The sequence below is a fragment of the Astatotilapia calliptera genome, chromosome 20, assembly GCF_900246225.1.
Source record: "Astatotilapia calliptera chromosome 20, fAstCal1.2, whole genome shotgun sequence".
In the NCBI taxonomy this organism is placed as follows: domain Eukaryota; kingdom Metazoa; phylum Chordata; class Actinopteri; order Cichliformes; family Cichlidae; genus Astatotilapia; species Astatotilapia calliptera.
In genome coordinates this window covers 20,863,174-20,879,857 of record NC_039321.1, presented here as the reverse complement: position 1 = coordinate 20,879,857, position 16,684 = coordinate 20,863,174, and the positions used below count along the sequence as shown (strand labels likewise).

The 16,684-nt window shown below is 40.1% G+C and overlaps 2 protein-coding genes across 3 annotated transcripts; one reads left to right on the top strand and one right to left on the bottom strand.

Annotated features, from left to right (window-relative positions):
* The first annotated feature begins 1,060 nt into the window (after positions 1–1,060).
* On the top strand, positions 1,061–8,291 carry bcas2 (BCAS2 pre-mRNA processing factor). The gene is made up of 7 exons (XM_026155076.1): positions 1,061–1,292; positions 4,481–4,573; positions 4,668–4,738; positions 7,077–7,238; positions 7,337–7,387; positions 7,479–7,559; positions 7,647–8,291. The coding sequence occupies exons 1-7, from the start codon at positions 1,200–1,202 to the stop codon at positions 7,771–7,773; spliced, it is 678 nt and encodes a 225-aa protein (XP_026010861.1). The 5' UTR covers positions 1,061–1,199; the 3' UTR covers positions 7,774–8,291.
* A 1,183-nt stretch (positions 8,292–9,474) lies between these two features.
* otud3 (OTU deubiquitinase 3) lies at positions 9,475–15,210 on the bottom strand. 2 transcript variants are annotated; one of them, XM_026154889.1, is made up of 8 exons: positions 15,064–15,210; positions 13,742–14,047; positions 13,028–13,176; positions 11,385–11,497; positions 11,150–11,272; positions 10,878–11,010; positions 10,475–10,662; positions 9,475–10,259 (listed from the first exon to the last, which is right to left on the bottom strand). In XM_026154889.1, the coding sequence occupies exons 2-8, from the start codon at positions 13,945–13,947 to the stop codon at positions 10,095–10,097; spliced, it is 1,077 nt and encodes a 358-aa protein (XP_026010674.1). In that variant the 5' UTR covers positions 13,948–14,047; positions 15,064–15,210; the 3' UTR covers positions 9,475–10,094. The 2 variants fall into 2 exon arrangements, with proteins under 2 accessions (XP_026010674.1, XP_026010675.1); XM_026154890.1 differs by having other exon boundaries at positions 13,742–13,995.
* Between the last annotated feature and the right edge of the window lie 1,474 nt (positions 15,211–16,684).

Below are 16,684 nucleotides of genomic sequence, written 5' to 3'. Positions count from 1 at the left end.
ATAGAACATTGGGACTATTTCATAGAGCACCAGGAGGGTCACACACACAGAATTATAGCATTTCATGAATTAATAATTAACTGCCCAATAAAATATTCATCAGTAAATGAATTTTCAAATGAATTTTTAATGTATTCTATTTATTAAGACATCAATAAAACAATTAATTATTTGATAATTCAATGCTCAATAAAAAGAGGAGTTAAATCACTCTTTAAAATGTTAAAAACAGATTTTCAAAATGTCTTATGAAATAAAATTTAAAGATAGAAATAAATAAATGGATTCCTAAATTAAATTAGGAATCCAAACTTTTCTGAAATCTAAAATAATGCTTGTTTCCCTTTTCGATTCATTCTCGTTTCCCATTAGCTATTGGACTACCCTCTCCGATGAGGCGTCAAAGGTTTGGTAAAATAATATGAGCACTAACAAGTTGTGTAGGGTCATGTTAAGATTGCACAACTGGGATGTGACATTGTACCATGACTAATTTGCTTTGTTTTATTCACAAAGACCAAAAGAGTCATGGAAAGGTCACACGGAGAAGGTAATCAAATAGATAATCCTGTAATAATAAGATCATTGATTTATTGTTTAGACTCAACATACTGCTGAGGAGGTCAGGGTTTCCAAAATGGAGAATCCAATAGCTATGGAAAGGAAATTGAATTAAAAAGGAGGGATGGTATCATCATTTTAAATGTCAGAAAAGTTTTTATTTCCCATTTCTCTTATTAAATCGTATTTTTTTTCAACTATTTTGAAAATCTGTTTTTAAATTTTTAATTTCAGGCTACTTTTTAAATTATGTTTTAACAAGCATTTCATATATTTTTCTTTAAACCCCTTTTCAGGTTGAGATATTTCATAATGGATTAATAGTTTGTAGAAATATGTATTTTTAATCCCTATCGATTGATCAAATAATGAATTACTTTGTTAATGACAAAATAAAAAAAGGACATTGAAAACGTGATTTACTAATTAATGTTTTATTGCACATTTAACTATGAATTCATGGCACGCTTCAAAGAAGAAACATCAAGATAAACACTCCATACCATGCGGTGGCGCTAAAGTGCCAATTCGAAGAAGACGCGAAATTAAAGAAGAAGAAAGGGGACACTTGGATTTTGAGTTTATTTAGCAGAAAGCGAGACAGTTCAACAACTGAACGATATATAGACTGATTAAAAATGGCCGGGACGGCTTCAGTAGCTGGAGAAGTGTTTGTAGATGCTCTGCCGTATTTCGACCAAGGTTACGATGCGGCAGGTGTGAGAGAAGCGGTGAGTAAGCGGGCAGTTCGAACACAGCGTGTTAGCTAACCATGCTACATGGCACACTGCAATGTTTCAGCGGACACTGTAAGTTTGATATCTGAAGCTGGTTCATTTGCTCTGTTAACCAGACTCGTGTCAGGACAGTGTCTTTATTATATAGATTAAATGAAGTCTTGAAAAACCCATTTTTTATATATTTTATGTTATAAAAAAGCGAAATAGATGTGTCGATTAATTGAATAGTTTTTCCCTTTTCCCATTTTTAAGAATCGGTTCTTGACAGCCACCCTTCGACTGAGATAATTTCTCATGAAGTGAACAGTAGATTGGTCAAGTGATGGCCCAGATGTATCTCTCAGGTCCGGTGTCAGGTCTTTGCTATATTTTTCTAATTTCTTAAAGACATGACTTTCAGACTCACTAGATAGTTCTTAGGTCTGCCACTTCTTGTTTTGTTCAATTTCTTCAAATTTCAGAACAGGCAGAGAAATACCAAATCTCCATTTAACAGCTCTTTGGCAATCAACTTGTTGACCCAAAACAATATTTTATGAATTCCTTCGGGGTTTTTCTTTTAATTTCTTTTTATTTTGTAGATTTAACAAAAGAAATGGGGGAAAAAATTAGATGTTATCGTAAGAGGCTGCTGGTGACAAAGTATTTAAACATACAATTTAAGTTGGGTTTTCTCACTGAAAACAAGTGAGAAAGCAGCCCGTGTCCAAAGAAAACTTTTGAAGGATCTTCACAAAGCCTAATATATATTGGTGTCAGTGTTTTCAATAATTTCTTCGTGGTCACTACTAAACACTTCCCTGATCAAGACATTTCCCCTGGATCCTCCATTGGCTCTCATCACATCTAAGGTACACAGATTACTGCTGTTTGTGTCATGCAGCTCTACAGGGAGTGCAGAATTATTAGGCAAGTTGTATTTTTGAGGAATAATTTTATTATTGAACAACAACCATGTTCTCAATGAACCCAAAAAACTCATTAATATCAAAGCTGAATGTTTTTGGAAGTAGTTTTTAGTTTGTTTTTAGTTTTAGCTATTTTAGGGGGATATCTGTGTGTGCAGGTGACTATTACTGTGCATAATTATTAGGCAACTTAACAAAAAACAAATATATACCCATTTCAATTATTTATTTTTACCAGTGAAACCAATATAACATCTCCACATTCACAAATATGCATTTCTGACATTCAAAAACAAAACAAAAACAAATCAGCGACCAATATAGCCACCTTTCTTTGCAAGGACACTCAAAAGCCTGCCATCCATGGATTCTGTCAGTGTTTTGATCTGTTCACCATCAACATTGCGTGCAGCAGCAACCACAGCCTCCCAGACACTGTTCAGAGAGGTGTACTGTTTTTCCTCCTTGTAAATCTCACATTTGATGATGGACCACAGGTTCTCAATGGGGTTCAGATCAGGTGAACAAGGAGGCCATGTCATTAGTTTTTCTTCTTTTATACCCTTTCTTGCCAGCCACGCTGTGGAGTACTTGGACGCGTGTGATGGAGCATTGTCCTGCATGAAAATCATGTTTTTCTTGAAGGATGCAGACTTCTTCCTGTACCACTGCTTGAAGAAGGTGTCTTCCAGAAACTGGCAGTAGGACTGGGAGTTGAGCTTGACTCCATCCTCAACCCGAAAAGGCCCCACAAGCTCATCTTTGATGATACCAGCCCAAACCAGTACTCCACCTCCACCTTGCTGGCGTCTGAGTCGTACTGGAGCTCTCTGCCCTTTACCAATCCAGCCACGGGCCCATCCATCTGGCCCATCAAGACTCACTCTCATTTCATCAGTCCATAAAACCTTAGAAAAATCAGTCTTGAGATATTTCTTGGCCCAGTCTTGACGTTTCAGCTTGTGTGTCTTGTTCAGTGGTGGTCGTCTTTCAGCCTTTCTTACCTTGGCCATGTCTCTGAGTATTGCACACCTTGTGCTTTTGGGCACTCCAGTGATGTTGCAGCTCTGAAATATGGCCAAACTGGTGGCAAGTGGCATCTTGGCAGCTGCACGCTTGACTTTTCTCAGTTCATGGGCAGTTATTTTGCGCCTTGGTTTTTCCACACGCTTCTTGACTATTTTGAATGAAACGCTTGATTGTTCAATTTTGAGACTGCTGCATCCCTCTGCAAGATATCTCACTATTTTTGACTTTTCTGAGCCTGTCAAGTCCTTCTTTTGACCCATTTTGCCAAAGGAAAGGACGTTGCCTAATAATTATGCACACCTGATATAGGGTGTTGATGTCATTAGACCACACCCCTTCTCATTACAGACATGCACATCACCTAATATGCTTAATTGGTAGTAGGCTTTCGAGCCTATACAGCTTGGAGTAAGACAACATGCATGAAGAGGATGATGTGGACAAAATACTCATTTGCCTAATAATTCTGCACTCCCTGTACAGTCTGTAGTAAGAGCAGTGCCATAACAGGAGAGCTGACAACAGAAAAGCACTCTGACACTCCCACGGCATTGTGTGCAACACCATTTGGCAAAAAACAGTTACTCATTCAGCACTTAAAGATTTTTCTTAAATCTTACAAAAATATGAAGGTATCTATCTATTGCATATGTTTGGATTTGATTCTCTTAGTATGTGAGCAGTATTTAATGTTTTCTTGATTTGCTGTAAGTCGGAGTCCATTAGACTAGTACAGTTTTACAGCAACATTTATCTTTCTTCTCATATTTTTCTCAACTTGCAGCTCAATGACTCAATGACTGTACTTGTCCAGTCATTGATCTCCTTCATGCTCAAGAATAAGATTGCATCTGTCTTTAGATCAACAAGACAAACATTTGGATAACACTCAAAAGGGACATCAAATCCTGTACATATTGTTGCAGTAGAATATTTGAATATGGCAGCAATGGGAATGTTTGATTTTCCACTAGTCTGTTATCAGAAGTTATGTTCTCTAAGGGTCTGATTCATTTTTCCATGTGTATGAAAAAAAGAGAAGTGTACCTTTTAACCAATAAGTATTACCCCACAGTTTCAAAACTGATGAATTCCTAATTAAAAGGCTACACCTCAAAGAGTTTCAGTTGTCGAATAACAAGAAGTGAATTGTGCAACTCTAATGCAATTCATTTCAAGTGAATTTCCCAGTGGCTGCAAAATATTCCCCGTGCCAAACACGAATCGTGTTTCTTCCTTCAGGCAGCAGCGTTGGTCGAAGAAGAGACCAGAAGATACCGACCTACAAAAAACTACCTGAGTTACCTGCCTACTCCTGATTTCTCTGCTTTTGAGGTGATGAACTCATCAGAAGTTTAAAACCTTCTTAGTGGTTTCAGCTGCTGACAAGGAAATAATGGTGCTTCTTCTTTGTTCTCACCCCCTTCAGACAGAAATAATGAGGAATGAATTTGAGCGGTTGGCAGCTCGGCAGCCGATGGAACTCCTGAGTATGAAGAGGTAAATCCTGCCAGCTGTAAGAGCCTGATGGTAGCTTAGCTGCAAGTTGAGCTTTTTGCTTATTTGCCACAGAGGAAGAGAGATGCATTCATATAGTCAACCTACTACACTGCTTCTAAGTTCTTTCTAGGCTGTTCACCCATTCACTGATTTACACTGTAAAGTTGTGTTTTTAATGCAGTGTAGTCTCGGGGCCCAAAGATCACAACCATTCATTTAAAGTTTGTCAAGGATGATGCAAAATATGGTCCTTAAATTGTTGATCTGCTGTTGTGCAGTCCTGTGAGTTTTTGTCCAAAGCTTCAGCTGTTGGTCACATTTGACTTAAGAATATTTTCGTATACAGAGGGTTCATGGTCAACTCAGTGACTGCAAGCTGCCCAGGCCCTGTGGCTGCAAAACAAGCACAAATCCACCGTGCTTGATAGTTGATGTGAGGCACTTGTGCTGATGTGCTGTGTTTGGTTTTTCCTTTGTTACAGAAGTGTTTTGGTTTGTTCAAATGCAACTTTTTCTAATTTTACTGTCATAAACTTTAACATTTAACATGCTAATCTAGGATTGTAGCATCGTTTTAACAAACGGTCAAAACTTCAGCTCTTATAGAGGTGCTCACAGGTGCTGATGAGTAGTTACTAAATTACATTTGAGTGGCATGATACAGTCATAATTCATATGCAAGCATGATGGATGTACTTAGTTTTTCACAGGATTTCATAGATTCTTGTGAAAAAACTGTTTTTATACAACTTGACTTGCTTTTCCAGTAGTAGCTGTATCCCTCCCCTTCTTTAATTACACAACTGTTCAAGTCACATGCCGTATCATACATGATTCTGGCACCACATTAAAAGAAAAAGAAAAAGAAATTCAACATTTTATGTAGCACTTAAATGATTTCCACATTTTCAGACAGGTCGGTTAACTCAGCTTTTGTTGTTGTTGGGTTTTTTTTTAATGTACGTTGTTGATAGTATTCCAAAATCTTTGGAAAACGGGGTAGTAACAGATGTGAGTGAAGTTGGCCCCCCACCTTCTTCAAATCCAGCAAAAGTGGTGTCACGTGTTTGTGCTGGTTTGTGTTGCAAAAATGTTTGTTTGTGCCACTATCATTTCAAAGATATTAATAAAAGTTTCTAGAGGTCATCTAAGGTCAGGAGGTAGATGACTTCTTTGGTACAGTAATGATGGTGGAGGCTTCAATACATGTGGGAACGACAGCCTGACCCTAATGATGTGTTCAAGATGTCTGTGAAGACCTTTGTGAGTTCCACAGCATAGTCCGTCAGTGCTCGTCCAAGGATGTTATCAGGACCTGGAGCTTTGCTTGTATTGATTTTGGCAAGAGATCTCCACACACTGTCTGGGGATTGTATCACCACGGTCTGCAGAGTGGGCTTGTAGTCTGTGATGGTTTGTATTCCTTGTCACTGCCTCTGAGTATCTCTGCTATCGCTGAAGCTTTGCAAAATCCTCCTGGATTACTGCCTTTTCATCTCTGATGGCACGTGACAGGTTTGCCCTTGCTGTTCTTAGGCTCACCTAATCCCCAGCTCTGAAGGCTGCATTTCTCAACCTTAGGAGCCTTGGACCTCACCTGTGAGCCATGGTTTCTGATTGGCCCGGACAGTGATAGCTCTGGTCTCTGTGACATCATCGATGCATTTTGGGATGTAGGCAATGACAGTTTCAGTATATTCCTGAAAGTCTGTGGTGTTGTCGTGTGTGGCAGCCTTTTTAAAGATCTCCCAGTCTCTGGTGGAAAAGCAGTCTTGCAGTGCCATCAATTTTGTCTGATTTGGGTAATGTGGGGGGGCTGGTTGACCTTCTGGCCTTTAAATTTTCTTTAATATCTTTAAAATGATAGCGGCACAAACAAAAATTTTAGCAGCACAAACGTTTGATACCACTTTTGTTGGTTTTGAAGAAGGTGGGGGGGGGCAACTTCACTCACATGTAACTTAGTATTTTTCTGCTATTTTTTTTTTATTTTTTATTTTTTGCCTTCATTTCTGTTTGTTTCACACGTTAAAGTTTAACCCTCTGCTGTAAAAGGCTGTTGGGGTATTATCATCAAGTTTGTTAATGCAATAACTAAAGAAAGAAAGCAACATAGCAGCTACAGACGCTATCATAGGTGCATCTACTAAAAATCTCATGAGTTCTCGGTGACCGCAACCTCAAGTTCAGAGGTCAAGTTTTCTGAAAACCTTGTGAGAGCGATAATTGAAGAACCCAGCGATGTAGGATTTTCAAGTTGATGCCATCGGCGTGTCTACTAGGCAGAGGAGTAGCACTGGTGATCACCAGTATTTTAATAAATGTTTTCCTCATTGAGGTATGAGTTGCCGGCGCCCTCATCAGGACAGAAGAATGACATTACAGCGTGGCAGGAGTGCGTGAACAACTCGATGGCCCAGCTGGAGCACCAGGCGGTCCGTATCGAGAACCTGGAGCTCATGTCGCATTATGGAACCAACGCATGGAAGGCCTACAACGAGTGCGTACAGTCTCCAGATCCAGTCTGCACAGTGTTGATGTCTGTGGGGAAATACTGCTAACACGTGTCGTGTTTGATTTTTTTTTTTTTTTCTTCAGCAACTTGGCCTTCATGATCGAGATGGCACAAAAGGAACTTCACAAATTCAGGTGAGTTCATTGCCTCAAACCTTTTGCTCCAAAACACGGTGTTTAATGTGTTTTAATATTTATCTGTTGGTGTGTTTGTTCTGCCACACAGGAAGCAAATTCAGGATTTGAACTGGCAGCGTAAGAATGATCAGTTGGCAGCAGGAGCCAAACTCAGAGAGCTGGAGTCTAAGTATGTTGTTGGAAGAGTTTACGTTTGTATCATTGACGCACAGAAGTTTTCCGTCTGTTTTAACATCTGTATTTGTGCCCTCAACAGCTGGGTGTCACTCGTCAGTAAGAACTATGAGATCGAGCGGGCAATCGTTCAGCTGGAAAACGAAGTCGCTCAACTCCGGCAACAGCAGGGAGACGAAAACAAGGAGAACATCCGACAAGACTTTTAGGAGCTACTGATCCCGCGGTCGGATTCCATCTTGGCTTGTGAGGCTAACAGGACTAAGAAGCAACCTTAGGACTGAAGTTTTTTTGCCGCGTTCCAAATGCGCCCATGAATCTCAATTTGCAGCACACAGTTTACCACTGTACACCTTATTCCAGTGTAAAAACACGACACAATACATCATCTTTTCACAAACGGAAAGTCGAACACAATAAAACGGCTTTTGTTGCCTCACGTGGTTTGGTAGGACAGGCAGATGAAATATCACATGTGACATTATTTAGTCTGTTGGCTGTAAATGCTAATGATATTATAGCATTAGCGTTTAGTGTTTTGTCACATGAGCTCATTTCGGAAGTTTACATCGACCTGATTCTTCAAGCTCTCTTCCAGCTCAACAGTGTGTTTGGAAAAATGTACATAGTTTGTTGTTTGAAGCCAGACTCATCTTTATGAGCTCCAGCATGACTTCAATTAATGTAATTTTTTAAAGCGGTTTTAATAAATTGAACTTTTCTTATATTGTAGTGTGAATTTGATTGAACTCTTAATATTTCCCTTTCTTTTTTAAACTTGGTCTGATATCCATTATATTTTATTCTAATTTAAAATCATAAAACACACCAGTTTCTTCTTTCCTGTGAGGCACAGCAGCCTTGGTTAGCTATATCCTCCTACAAGGGGGCCTTGGTGTGCTCTTTTACACAATACTCTTACAGTTCAGTCTTTCAGTTCATGTACTGTTCAGCTGAAGCTAGTAGCTTTAGCACTTCTCCTGTTAAACCAGCTTCCATCTGATTGGCTGCCGCTCACAAACAGAAGAACATCAGGTGAGTTGAGCTGTCTGCCTCAGATGACAATTTTAAGGGGATCTCCACTCACCAATATCACACAGGTAATAGAAAAAAGCTGAAACAGAAACAAATGCAGTCTAAATCTGACCTTTAGGCTCTCAGGGAATACTTGAGTTCATGACAGGAAGTAATTTAATAGCTTCCCTTTTTAAACAGTCAGTGTACACAAGGTTGAAGGAATATTAAACATGAGATTAGGCTAGTTAGTATCCATAATAACATATCAACACGTGCATGTCCCTGTATACTAGACTCGTTTATTGGCAGCAGCTTTACTGAGTGCAAGATCATTTATTACACCTAAGTGCACAAATATCCGGTGACAGACTGTTGTTGGCTAACTAAATTACAGCACTATGCACAAATTAGTGGGATCCTTGACAGTGACACGGGGTGGGAAAATGTCAAGAAACCAAATTAAATACAGGAATTCTGCATTTGCTTTATAATATCGAGAAGCTTCTGTAAAGGCTTCACAGTGTAGTGGTTTACACATTTTGTTAAGAAGCAAACAATCTTCAGTATGCTTCTTGGAGGAGAGACAAATGTTGAGGCATCCCTCAGGAAGATATTGGACCCCCTGTGTCCTCTGATGCACCTGTGTGAGGGTTACACAAAGTAAAGAGAAAAACTACGCTTGTAGTAAAAAGCTCAGAGTAGAAAGGTGATGTATAAGTGCAGCACATTTTCTACCCGCTGTGGTGAATAAGGGAGCAGCTGTCAGCATCCTTCCTTTGTCTGTTAAAATGATGTAATCATTTCTCTTAATGCCATATTAATTTAAAAAAAAAAAAAAAGAAATTCAATACTACCTTTAAACACATTACTTAATGAAAATGTCAGGAACTTACTTTGACTCATAAACCTTTAATTTAAACAGCTCGTCACCCTGGATAGTACATAGCGTACTACTGGGTTCACAAAGGAATAAAAAAAAGGTAAATCTGATTTATTATTATTTATTGCCACGTTCCTCACACACACACTGTGTATAACAATCCTTTCGTCTGCCCCACCCCCCCAATACTGAATTTATTCTTCGATCACAGACAGAACGAACATCAGAATAAATTCAAGTCTGTGGCAAATCAAAAAGCCTGGCTGTGCAAGATTGTCTGTAGTCATGAAAAGCCCGATGTCCAGCATAGAAAGGAGCTAGATAACGTAGTGCTTAAACCACATATGAGCAGCTTCTACATACACCAACACCTGGAATGGATGGAACTAAAGAAAAATCCCAACAGAAATACTGATACTCATGCGTTTTCGCTTGTCTCTTACAACATTCGCCCATCTCTCACACACACACACACACCAGTTTGCAGGCACCGTTAAACTCTTTGCAAAGATGCTAGAGGGTTCTCCTTAGGAAAAGTTATCCAATGTGACTGAAATTTTGACTATGTGCAAAACTTTGTGGACAGCCACCGGTAGCAAGAGTAGCAGAAGGTATTTTTGGCCATGCTCCAGTCTATATGCTGAGAGTGTTCAGAGCTGGTACTAAAGTAACAGCGTCTGGCAGGTTTTGGTTCTGGTCCTGGCTTCCTTTACTCTGGAGGAACTTCTGTCGATGCCGCTCCTCCTGACGCTTCTTTTTCTCGAGCCGCTGCTGATCTTTCCTCTGCTTGTTGGAGACCTAGGGGTGAGCGAAAAAAAAAGAAAAAGTCAGTTATCCTCATTGAGTAAAGTTTAAAACTGCTAAAGCATGACCAATGCTGCAAAAAGATATTTCACAAGTTAGGAACACCAATGTGAATCAATTTCATGTATAATGTGAAGTATAAAATATTGATTTAGCTAGACAGGCTCCTTTATAATGCAAATAATTAGCAGGAAATTTGTGTCCACAACCTTGGATTTTTGAACGTTGCTGCCCTCTGCTGTCTGGATGGGATCACTGCAGTGAGCGGCTGCAGCTCTGCAGGCTGAACAGGATCCAGAGGCACACTGGCCCTGGCAGGACTGGCCCACCGCAGAGCCAACAAGCCACTCGGCGTTGATTGTCGCTGCACTCAGTTGGAGTAAGTTTTCCTCATCACCTGAGGCAAAAAAGATATAAACATGCAAATACAATCAGATCTGTTTCTGTTAGTGTCATACTAAGAGTCTTAGTTCAATGCTGGGATGTTTATGTGATCAACACAACTAGCTGTGAAAAAAAATCCAAAGCATTCATGATTCTGATGATTATGTTGCTTTCCCTCACAGAAGTCTACTTGTTCCAACAGCTAATAATTTAAATGTAACTTCTAACCCTGGATCCCTCGATTCTTGATGGAGCTCAGGATCACGTTGTCCTCCTCTGACGCTGAAGGAGAAGACTTTTTGTGCCTGTCTCTCTGACCGTCCCCAAACTCACGCTGCTGTCCATGTGAATTCTGCATATTCTGGGAACAACAATGATAAGAAAAACATCAGAAAAAATCTAGTAGAAGACGGCTCATTGGGTGCAGTGTTGACATATAAAGACGCATGCTAGATGAGAGCTAACTGTTCTTTAAGTACTGGTCTGGTAGGACACCACACCTCTATGCGGAGCTGAGCAGGACTCTCAGAGTTGTCTCCTATCCGTCTCACGCTGTCATAATGGTCTCCATAGCGGTAGGCAATGTGCAGCTCTCGGCACACCTGCTTCTCTGAACCGTTGATCTGCAACAAAAACACAACATATAAACAGCGTGGTGTGCCACAGAGACATCATATAACAAATTATATTAGCGCACAAGATCAGGAGACATAATTTGAAAGTGTCTGCTCCTACCTCCCACAGTGGAGTGTTGAGCTGATGGATAACCACTTTCACCTGTTGACTGCGAGCAAACGCCACAATGGCATCGTTGCCAGCAAAAGTACCAGGCTGAGAAAGATTGGCCACTGCAAGGAAAAGAAGCACAGAGTTGTTACTGCCACAACTGCTCTCTTGAACTTTCAACACATGACTCTTAAAGTCTGTCTGTTAAAATGACTAAAGCTGTCCTATTGTATATATTACTATTTCCACATTTTTACACTAAAAAAAAAAGTAAACTAAGAGATCGTATATTTATTTTGTGACACCCCGTCCCTCCCACAGGCCACTTACATACATCTGTCACTCAGAAGCAATAACCACCAGAGGTCACTGCAAAGTTTCTGGTCAAAACTGCATCCCACTGAACTCAGCTGTCTGTCTGTGCAACTATATTGCCAAAAATATTCCCTCACCTACTGAAATCATGGAATTCAGTTGTTTCAATCACTTCCATGGCCACAGGGTATAATATTCAAGCATGAAGACATGCAGACTGCTTTTACAAAGATTTGTGAAAGAATGGGTTGCTCTCAGGTACTCAGTAAATTTCAGTGTGGTACCGTGATAGGACCTGTGTAACAAGTCCAATCGTGAAATTTCCTCGCTACTAAATATTCCACAGTCGGCGGATGCTGAGGTGCATAGTGCACAGAGGTTGCCAATTTCCTGCAGAGTCAAGCACTACAGACCTCCAAACTTCATGTGGCCTTCAGATTAGCTCAAGAACCATGTGTAGAGCGCTTCATGGAATGGGCCTTCATGGCAGAGCAGCTGGATTCAAGCACAATACACAGTGTTGGATTAAGTGGTGTAAATTGAGCCATCACTGGACTGTGAAGCATTGGAAACAGTTCTCTGGAGTGACGAATCACACTTCTCCATCTGGAAATTTGGTGGATGAGTCTGGGTTTGGCAGTTACCATCAGAACGGTATTTGTCTGACTGCATTACGACAAGTGTAACGTTTGTTGGCGGGGGGGTTATGGTGTGGAGTTGTTTTTCAGAAGTTGGGCTTGGCTCTTTACTTACAGTGAAGGGAACTCTTAATGATTCAGCATACCAAGATATTTTGGACAAACTTTGTGGGAACAATTTGGGGATGTTCCATCGTGACTATATAACAATGCATAAAGCAAAGTGCACACAGACGTGGACCTTGCCATGTGTTTTCTTTCTTCCAAGTTTCTCTTCCAAGTTTGGGTTGAAAGAACTTGACTGGCCTGTACAGAGTCCTGATCTCAACTCAACAGAAAACCTCTGGGATGAATTAGAGTGGAGACTGTGAGCCAGGCCTTCTCGTCCAACATCAGTGTCTGACCTGACAAATGTACTTCTGGAAGAATGGTCAAAAACTGCCGTAAACACTTCTAAACTCTTCCCAGAAGAGTTGAAGCTGTTACAGCTGTAAAGGATGTGCTGACACCATTTTAAACACTATGGATTAAGAGTGGGATGTCAGTCAAGTTTGTATAGGTGTGAAGGCAAATACTTTTAGCAATATAGCGTAGGTACCGTTATAGATTGTGGATTGCAAGTTAGAGTAAGTCTAGCTAATCACATTGTTTTCTTGGCATATGTAGCCAATGTTACCCGCTTGCTTGTTTTTTTCTTACAGTGCTGTGCAAAGGGAACGTCATCCTCAACAAAGGGCTCAAAGTCTTGTCGATGGGATGTCATATAATCAACAGTTTCCTGGCGAAGACGCAGGTGGCCCCGGGAGTGACCCTCTAACTGGTCGCCTAGAGCTCTGAACAGACAATTCCTAAAGAACAAAAGGAAATGACAAATGACTGCCTGTGGTTGAAGGGTTTAATATACAATCTTTACCAAAATGAAGTTAAAAGTTGTTCGAATTTTTAAATCAAAGAGAGCTGCTCAGCCTTATTTTTTTCCAAGCATTTTTGAGCCCTCATAACTGATTATGTAAAGGATAAAGACAGGACATTTTTAGAACAGATTAAATACATTTAAGCTCTTTTAAAAACTGCATCCAAAAAAATTAAAAACAAATCCAGGTGCTCCGATCTAAAGCCAGAACTGTTTTTTAAGATATCACCATATGGGATGTGGTGGGCCAAGTTATAGGATATGAACAATCTCCTATTTACCTACATTGTGATACTAAGCCTCATTAACTAGACACGATTCCCTCTGAGTCAAAACTATTTTTAATACAGCAATAAGCTAATGCAACCTACAGACTCAACACTGGTGTTCACATGTTCACATAATAAGTTCACATAATATTTTGATCACTTTGAAATAAATGAGAAATCAGTTTAAGCAGGACCACACAGAGAGAGCAGGTCTGATATTCTGGCTCTTACCCATCTCCAGGGACTTCTCTCAGCTTGAGCCCCAGTGCTTGCAGCTGATTGGAGAAACTGACAAACTCTGCACCTTCATCGCCATCCTGAGGGCGGTTCTTGCGGTCTTTTGCGATGGCCCGGCGCACTGCCCTTTCATCCCTCTTGCGCTCCAATTCACTCTTTTTATTGCTCCGCAAAGATTTGTGCGTCTGTTTCCTCGACATGTTGACTGCACTCGTGTCTGCAGGCCTACAACACCACAGTGCGTCTCCCTGTGGCAGCGAGCAGGCGCTTCATGAAAGACTACCACACGTCTGTAACTTTCTTTTTTTAATGACAGAGAAATAGTAGATTTTTTAAATATTTCAACCAGACGGCATATTAGATCATTCTAGATTTTATATATATATAGTTTCTTGAAGGACATTCAAAGCTCTTCTTTGGGGTTTGTGATCCCACACTGCTTCAATAATGTCCAGGTCTGGGCTCTGGGGAGGCCAGTCCATGATTAATAGTGTTCCCCTATGTGTTTTTCTATTGACGTATGCTTTTACAGTGCGGCAATATGTTTGGGACCAAAATCTATCGGTTCTGTTATGTGACTGACAAACTTTCAGACAGTCTGACTGGATGAAAGCAAAATAGAAAGAAATGAGGGGTGGCTCAAGACATTTTCACAGTAGTGTACCTTTACTTCAAAAAGGCAGCATAAACTTTTTATTTTCATTTCTTTAATATATATATATATATATATATATATATGTCAGTATTATCTCAGGTAATTTATGACGTTTTGTGACTTTAATTCTGCCAAATAATATTTTGTTTTTTCTTGAAAATTAACAATTCCAATTTCGAAACTTTCTGGATTTTTCTTTGAAGGATATCCCCTAACCCGGCTTTGTATTTTTTTTAAAATTTTATATAATTGTTTATTTTTCTTGGCCTGTAAACATAAGCCGTGATACACTTTAGAGAAAACGCACCACGTCTAAAACGTGGTGCGTTTTAGATATAAACGTCCAATAGTTTTTTTTTTACTTCCTTTGTTTGTACTGAAGCTAAATCATTTTACTTTGCTTTCTTAAATGTAGCCAATTAGTCAGCAGTATGGAAGCTAACTAATAAACACTTAGAAACTTAAGTGGGTACGGAGTCACTCGCTATCTACTTAGCTCAAACGAAGCGTTTTCGGCAACAGCTTAGCTGTTAGCTAGCATTAGCGGCTAGGTGCAGAGTACTCAACAGCTGGAGAGATTACATAACAAATCACCTCTTGTCTTTATCACTACATCATGACACACCGAGTAACTTAACATAGTTGACGTGCTGACACTTACCTTTAAAAAAACTCTGATTGACGAGATAACCAGTTTTTGTTTTTATTATGTTCTAGCTCAGAATAGGAAAGTTGTGATTGTCCGTTTTTGTTTACAACTGAGGTTCCGCGTACGTATATCCGTGTACGTCAAAACGTACGGAAGGAGAAATGGGCCAAACCGTAAATGCGATTAAAAAGGCTTGCAGTAGCAGCAAATTTTCTTCATTTAAACAAAGTAAACAAACAACAAGGAAAAAAAATGACAAGACTCCAGTATATATCTCTCTTTCTTTCTATCTATCTCGTGGTCTTTAAATTCACCACCTTCCGCCTTCTTAATGTCTTCTAAGGCTACTCACAACCTACTCATTTTAATGACTCCATGCAGTTGATGAATATAAGGCGGAGTGGGCTGAAAAGTAATAAACAGGATGTTTGCAACGTTAAGAAAAACAACATCAACAAAAACAGACACAGATAAAGAAAATAATCTCAAGAGATAAAACTGCATAAAACTTTTTTTATTTCCAAAAAACGAGACAAGAAAAAACATAAAGGAGCCATACGGCTCTGTGTGTGTGGGGGTTATCATGGGTAAGTGCTGGCATTGTGTGAACAGATGTAATGGCCTACAGGCTATCCGCGTGCTTGTACGTGTGCAGCACTCAGCGCCCGTTACCTGAGTGAAACATAGGAGCCGTCAGCCACGTTTGACTCAAAGGACAACAACTCTGTACTGTATGTGCACGAGCAGTGTGTGTGTGTGTGTGTGTGTGTGTGTGTGTGTGTGTGTGTGTGTGTGTGTGTGTGTGTGTGTGTGTGTGTGTGTGTGTCAGCAAGGCACATCATGTTTTATGATAAGAGTTTCTATTTTTGAGTTGATATCAGAACATCATGTGAAAAAAAGGCCATTTTTAGCTGACTTCACAATTTTACATTTATGACTAAGATAAGATAAGATAAGATAATCTTTATTAATTTGTTGGGTTAAGGCTGCCGACCTTTGCCAGCGCCATCTTACCCTTCGACCATACATACATTACAACATCACATGGGGAAGTCAGGTAGGAGAGGTATAACAATGGAAAATGCACAACATGAGGAAAGACGAGGAGAAAAAATAACTCCCCCCAGACTGAGCTCCAACAGGGAGATCAGTTTGAGAAAAGAAAGAAAAACACCTCAGCACATAGGACATGAATCAGCATATCTCACAACATAGAAGACATAAGCATCGAAGGGGTTTGGAGGGGGTGGGGGGTGAGTGTAGGTCTGTGTCAGTGTACATGCGTATGTGTGTGTGTGTTCCGTGTTCAACCGAGAGAAAGTGTCCCTTCACCCAGTTAAGCAAAAGTCAACAGTCTTCGGTCGACGCGGGTGGCCTTGAATGAGGAGGGAGAGAGTCACAACACAGTCTTGTTAGCTAAGGGAGAATTTGTTATTCCCGTCAGCTTTTGCCTTGAGCATCCAGCTGGCGCCAGGGGGGCCGCATGAGATGAAGATGGTAGCTGTTTTGGATGGTGCGAACAAACTGAATCCAATTTTACAGTTGGTCTAATGTCCATCACTGGTCACCAGGTCTCTCAATTCCCGTTGTTCTTCTTCAAGATCTTATCCATATAGCAGAGCCATGAGCTTCT

Bases quoted from the DNA above. Each gene is read 5' to 3' on its own strand.
- bcas2 (XM_026155076.1), top strand. From the start codon at position 1,200: ATGGCCGGGACGGCTTCAGTAGCTGGAGAAGTGTTTGTAGATGCTCTG. The intron at 4,739-7,076 runs GTAAATCCTGCC...TTCCTCATTGAG, and splicing joins GAACTCCTGAGTATGAAGAG to GTATGAGTTGCCGGCGCCCT. The intron at 7,560-7,646 runs GTATGTTGTTGG...TGCCCTCAACAG, and splicing joins CTCAGAGAGCTGGAGTCTAA to CTGGGTGTCACTCGTCAGTA.
- otud3 (XM_026154889.1), bottom strand. From the start codon at position 13,947: ATGTCGAGGAAACAGACGCACAAATCTTTGCGGAGCAATAAAAAGAGT. The intron at 11,498-13,027 runs GTAAGAAAAAAA...TTTTCCTTGCAG, and splicing joins CGTTCCCTTTGCACAGCACT to TGGCCAATCTTTCTCAGCCT. The intron at 11,273-11,384 runs GTAGGAGCAGAC...TTTTTGTTGCAG, and splicing joins TCAACACTCCACTGTGGGAG to ATCAACGGTTCAGAGAAGCA.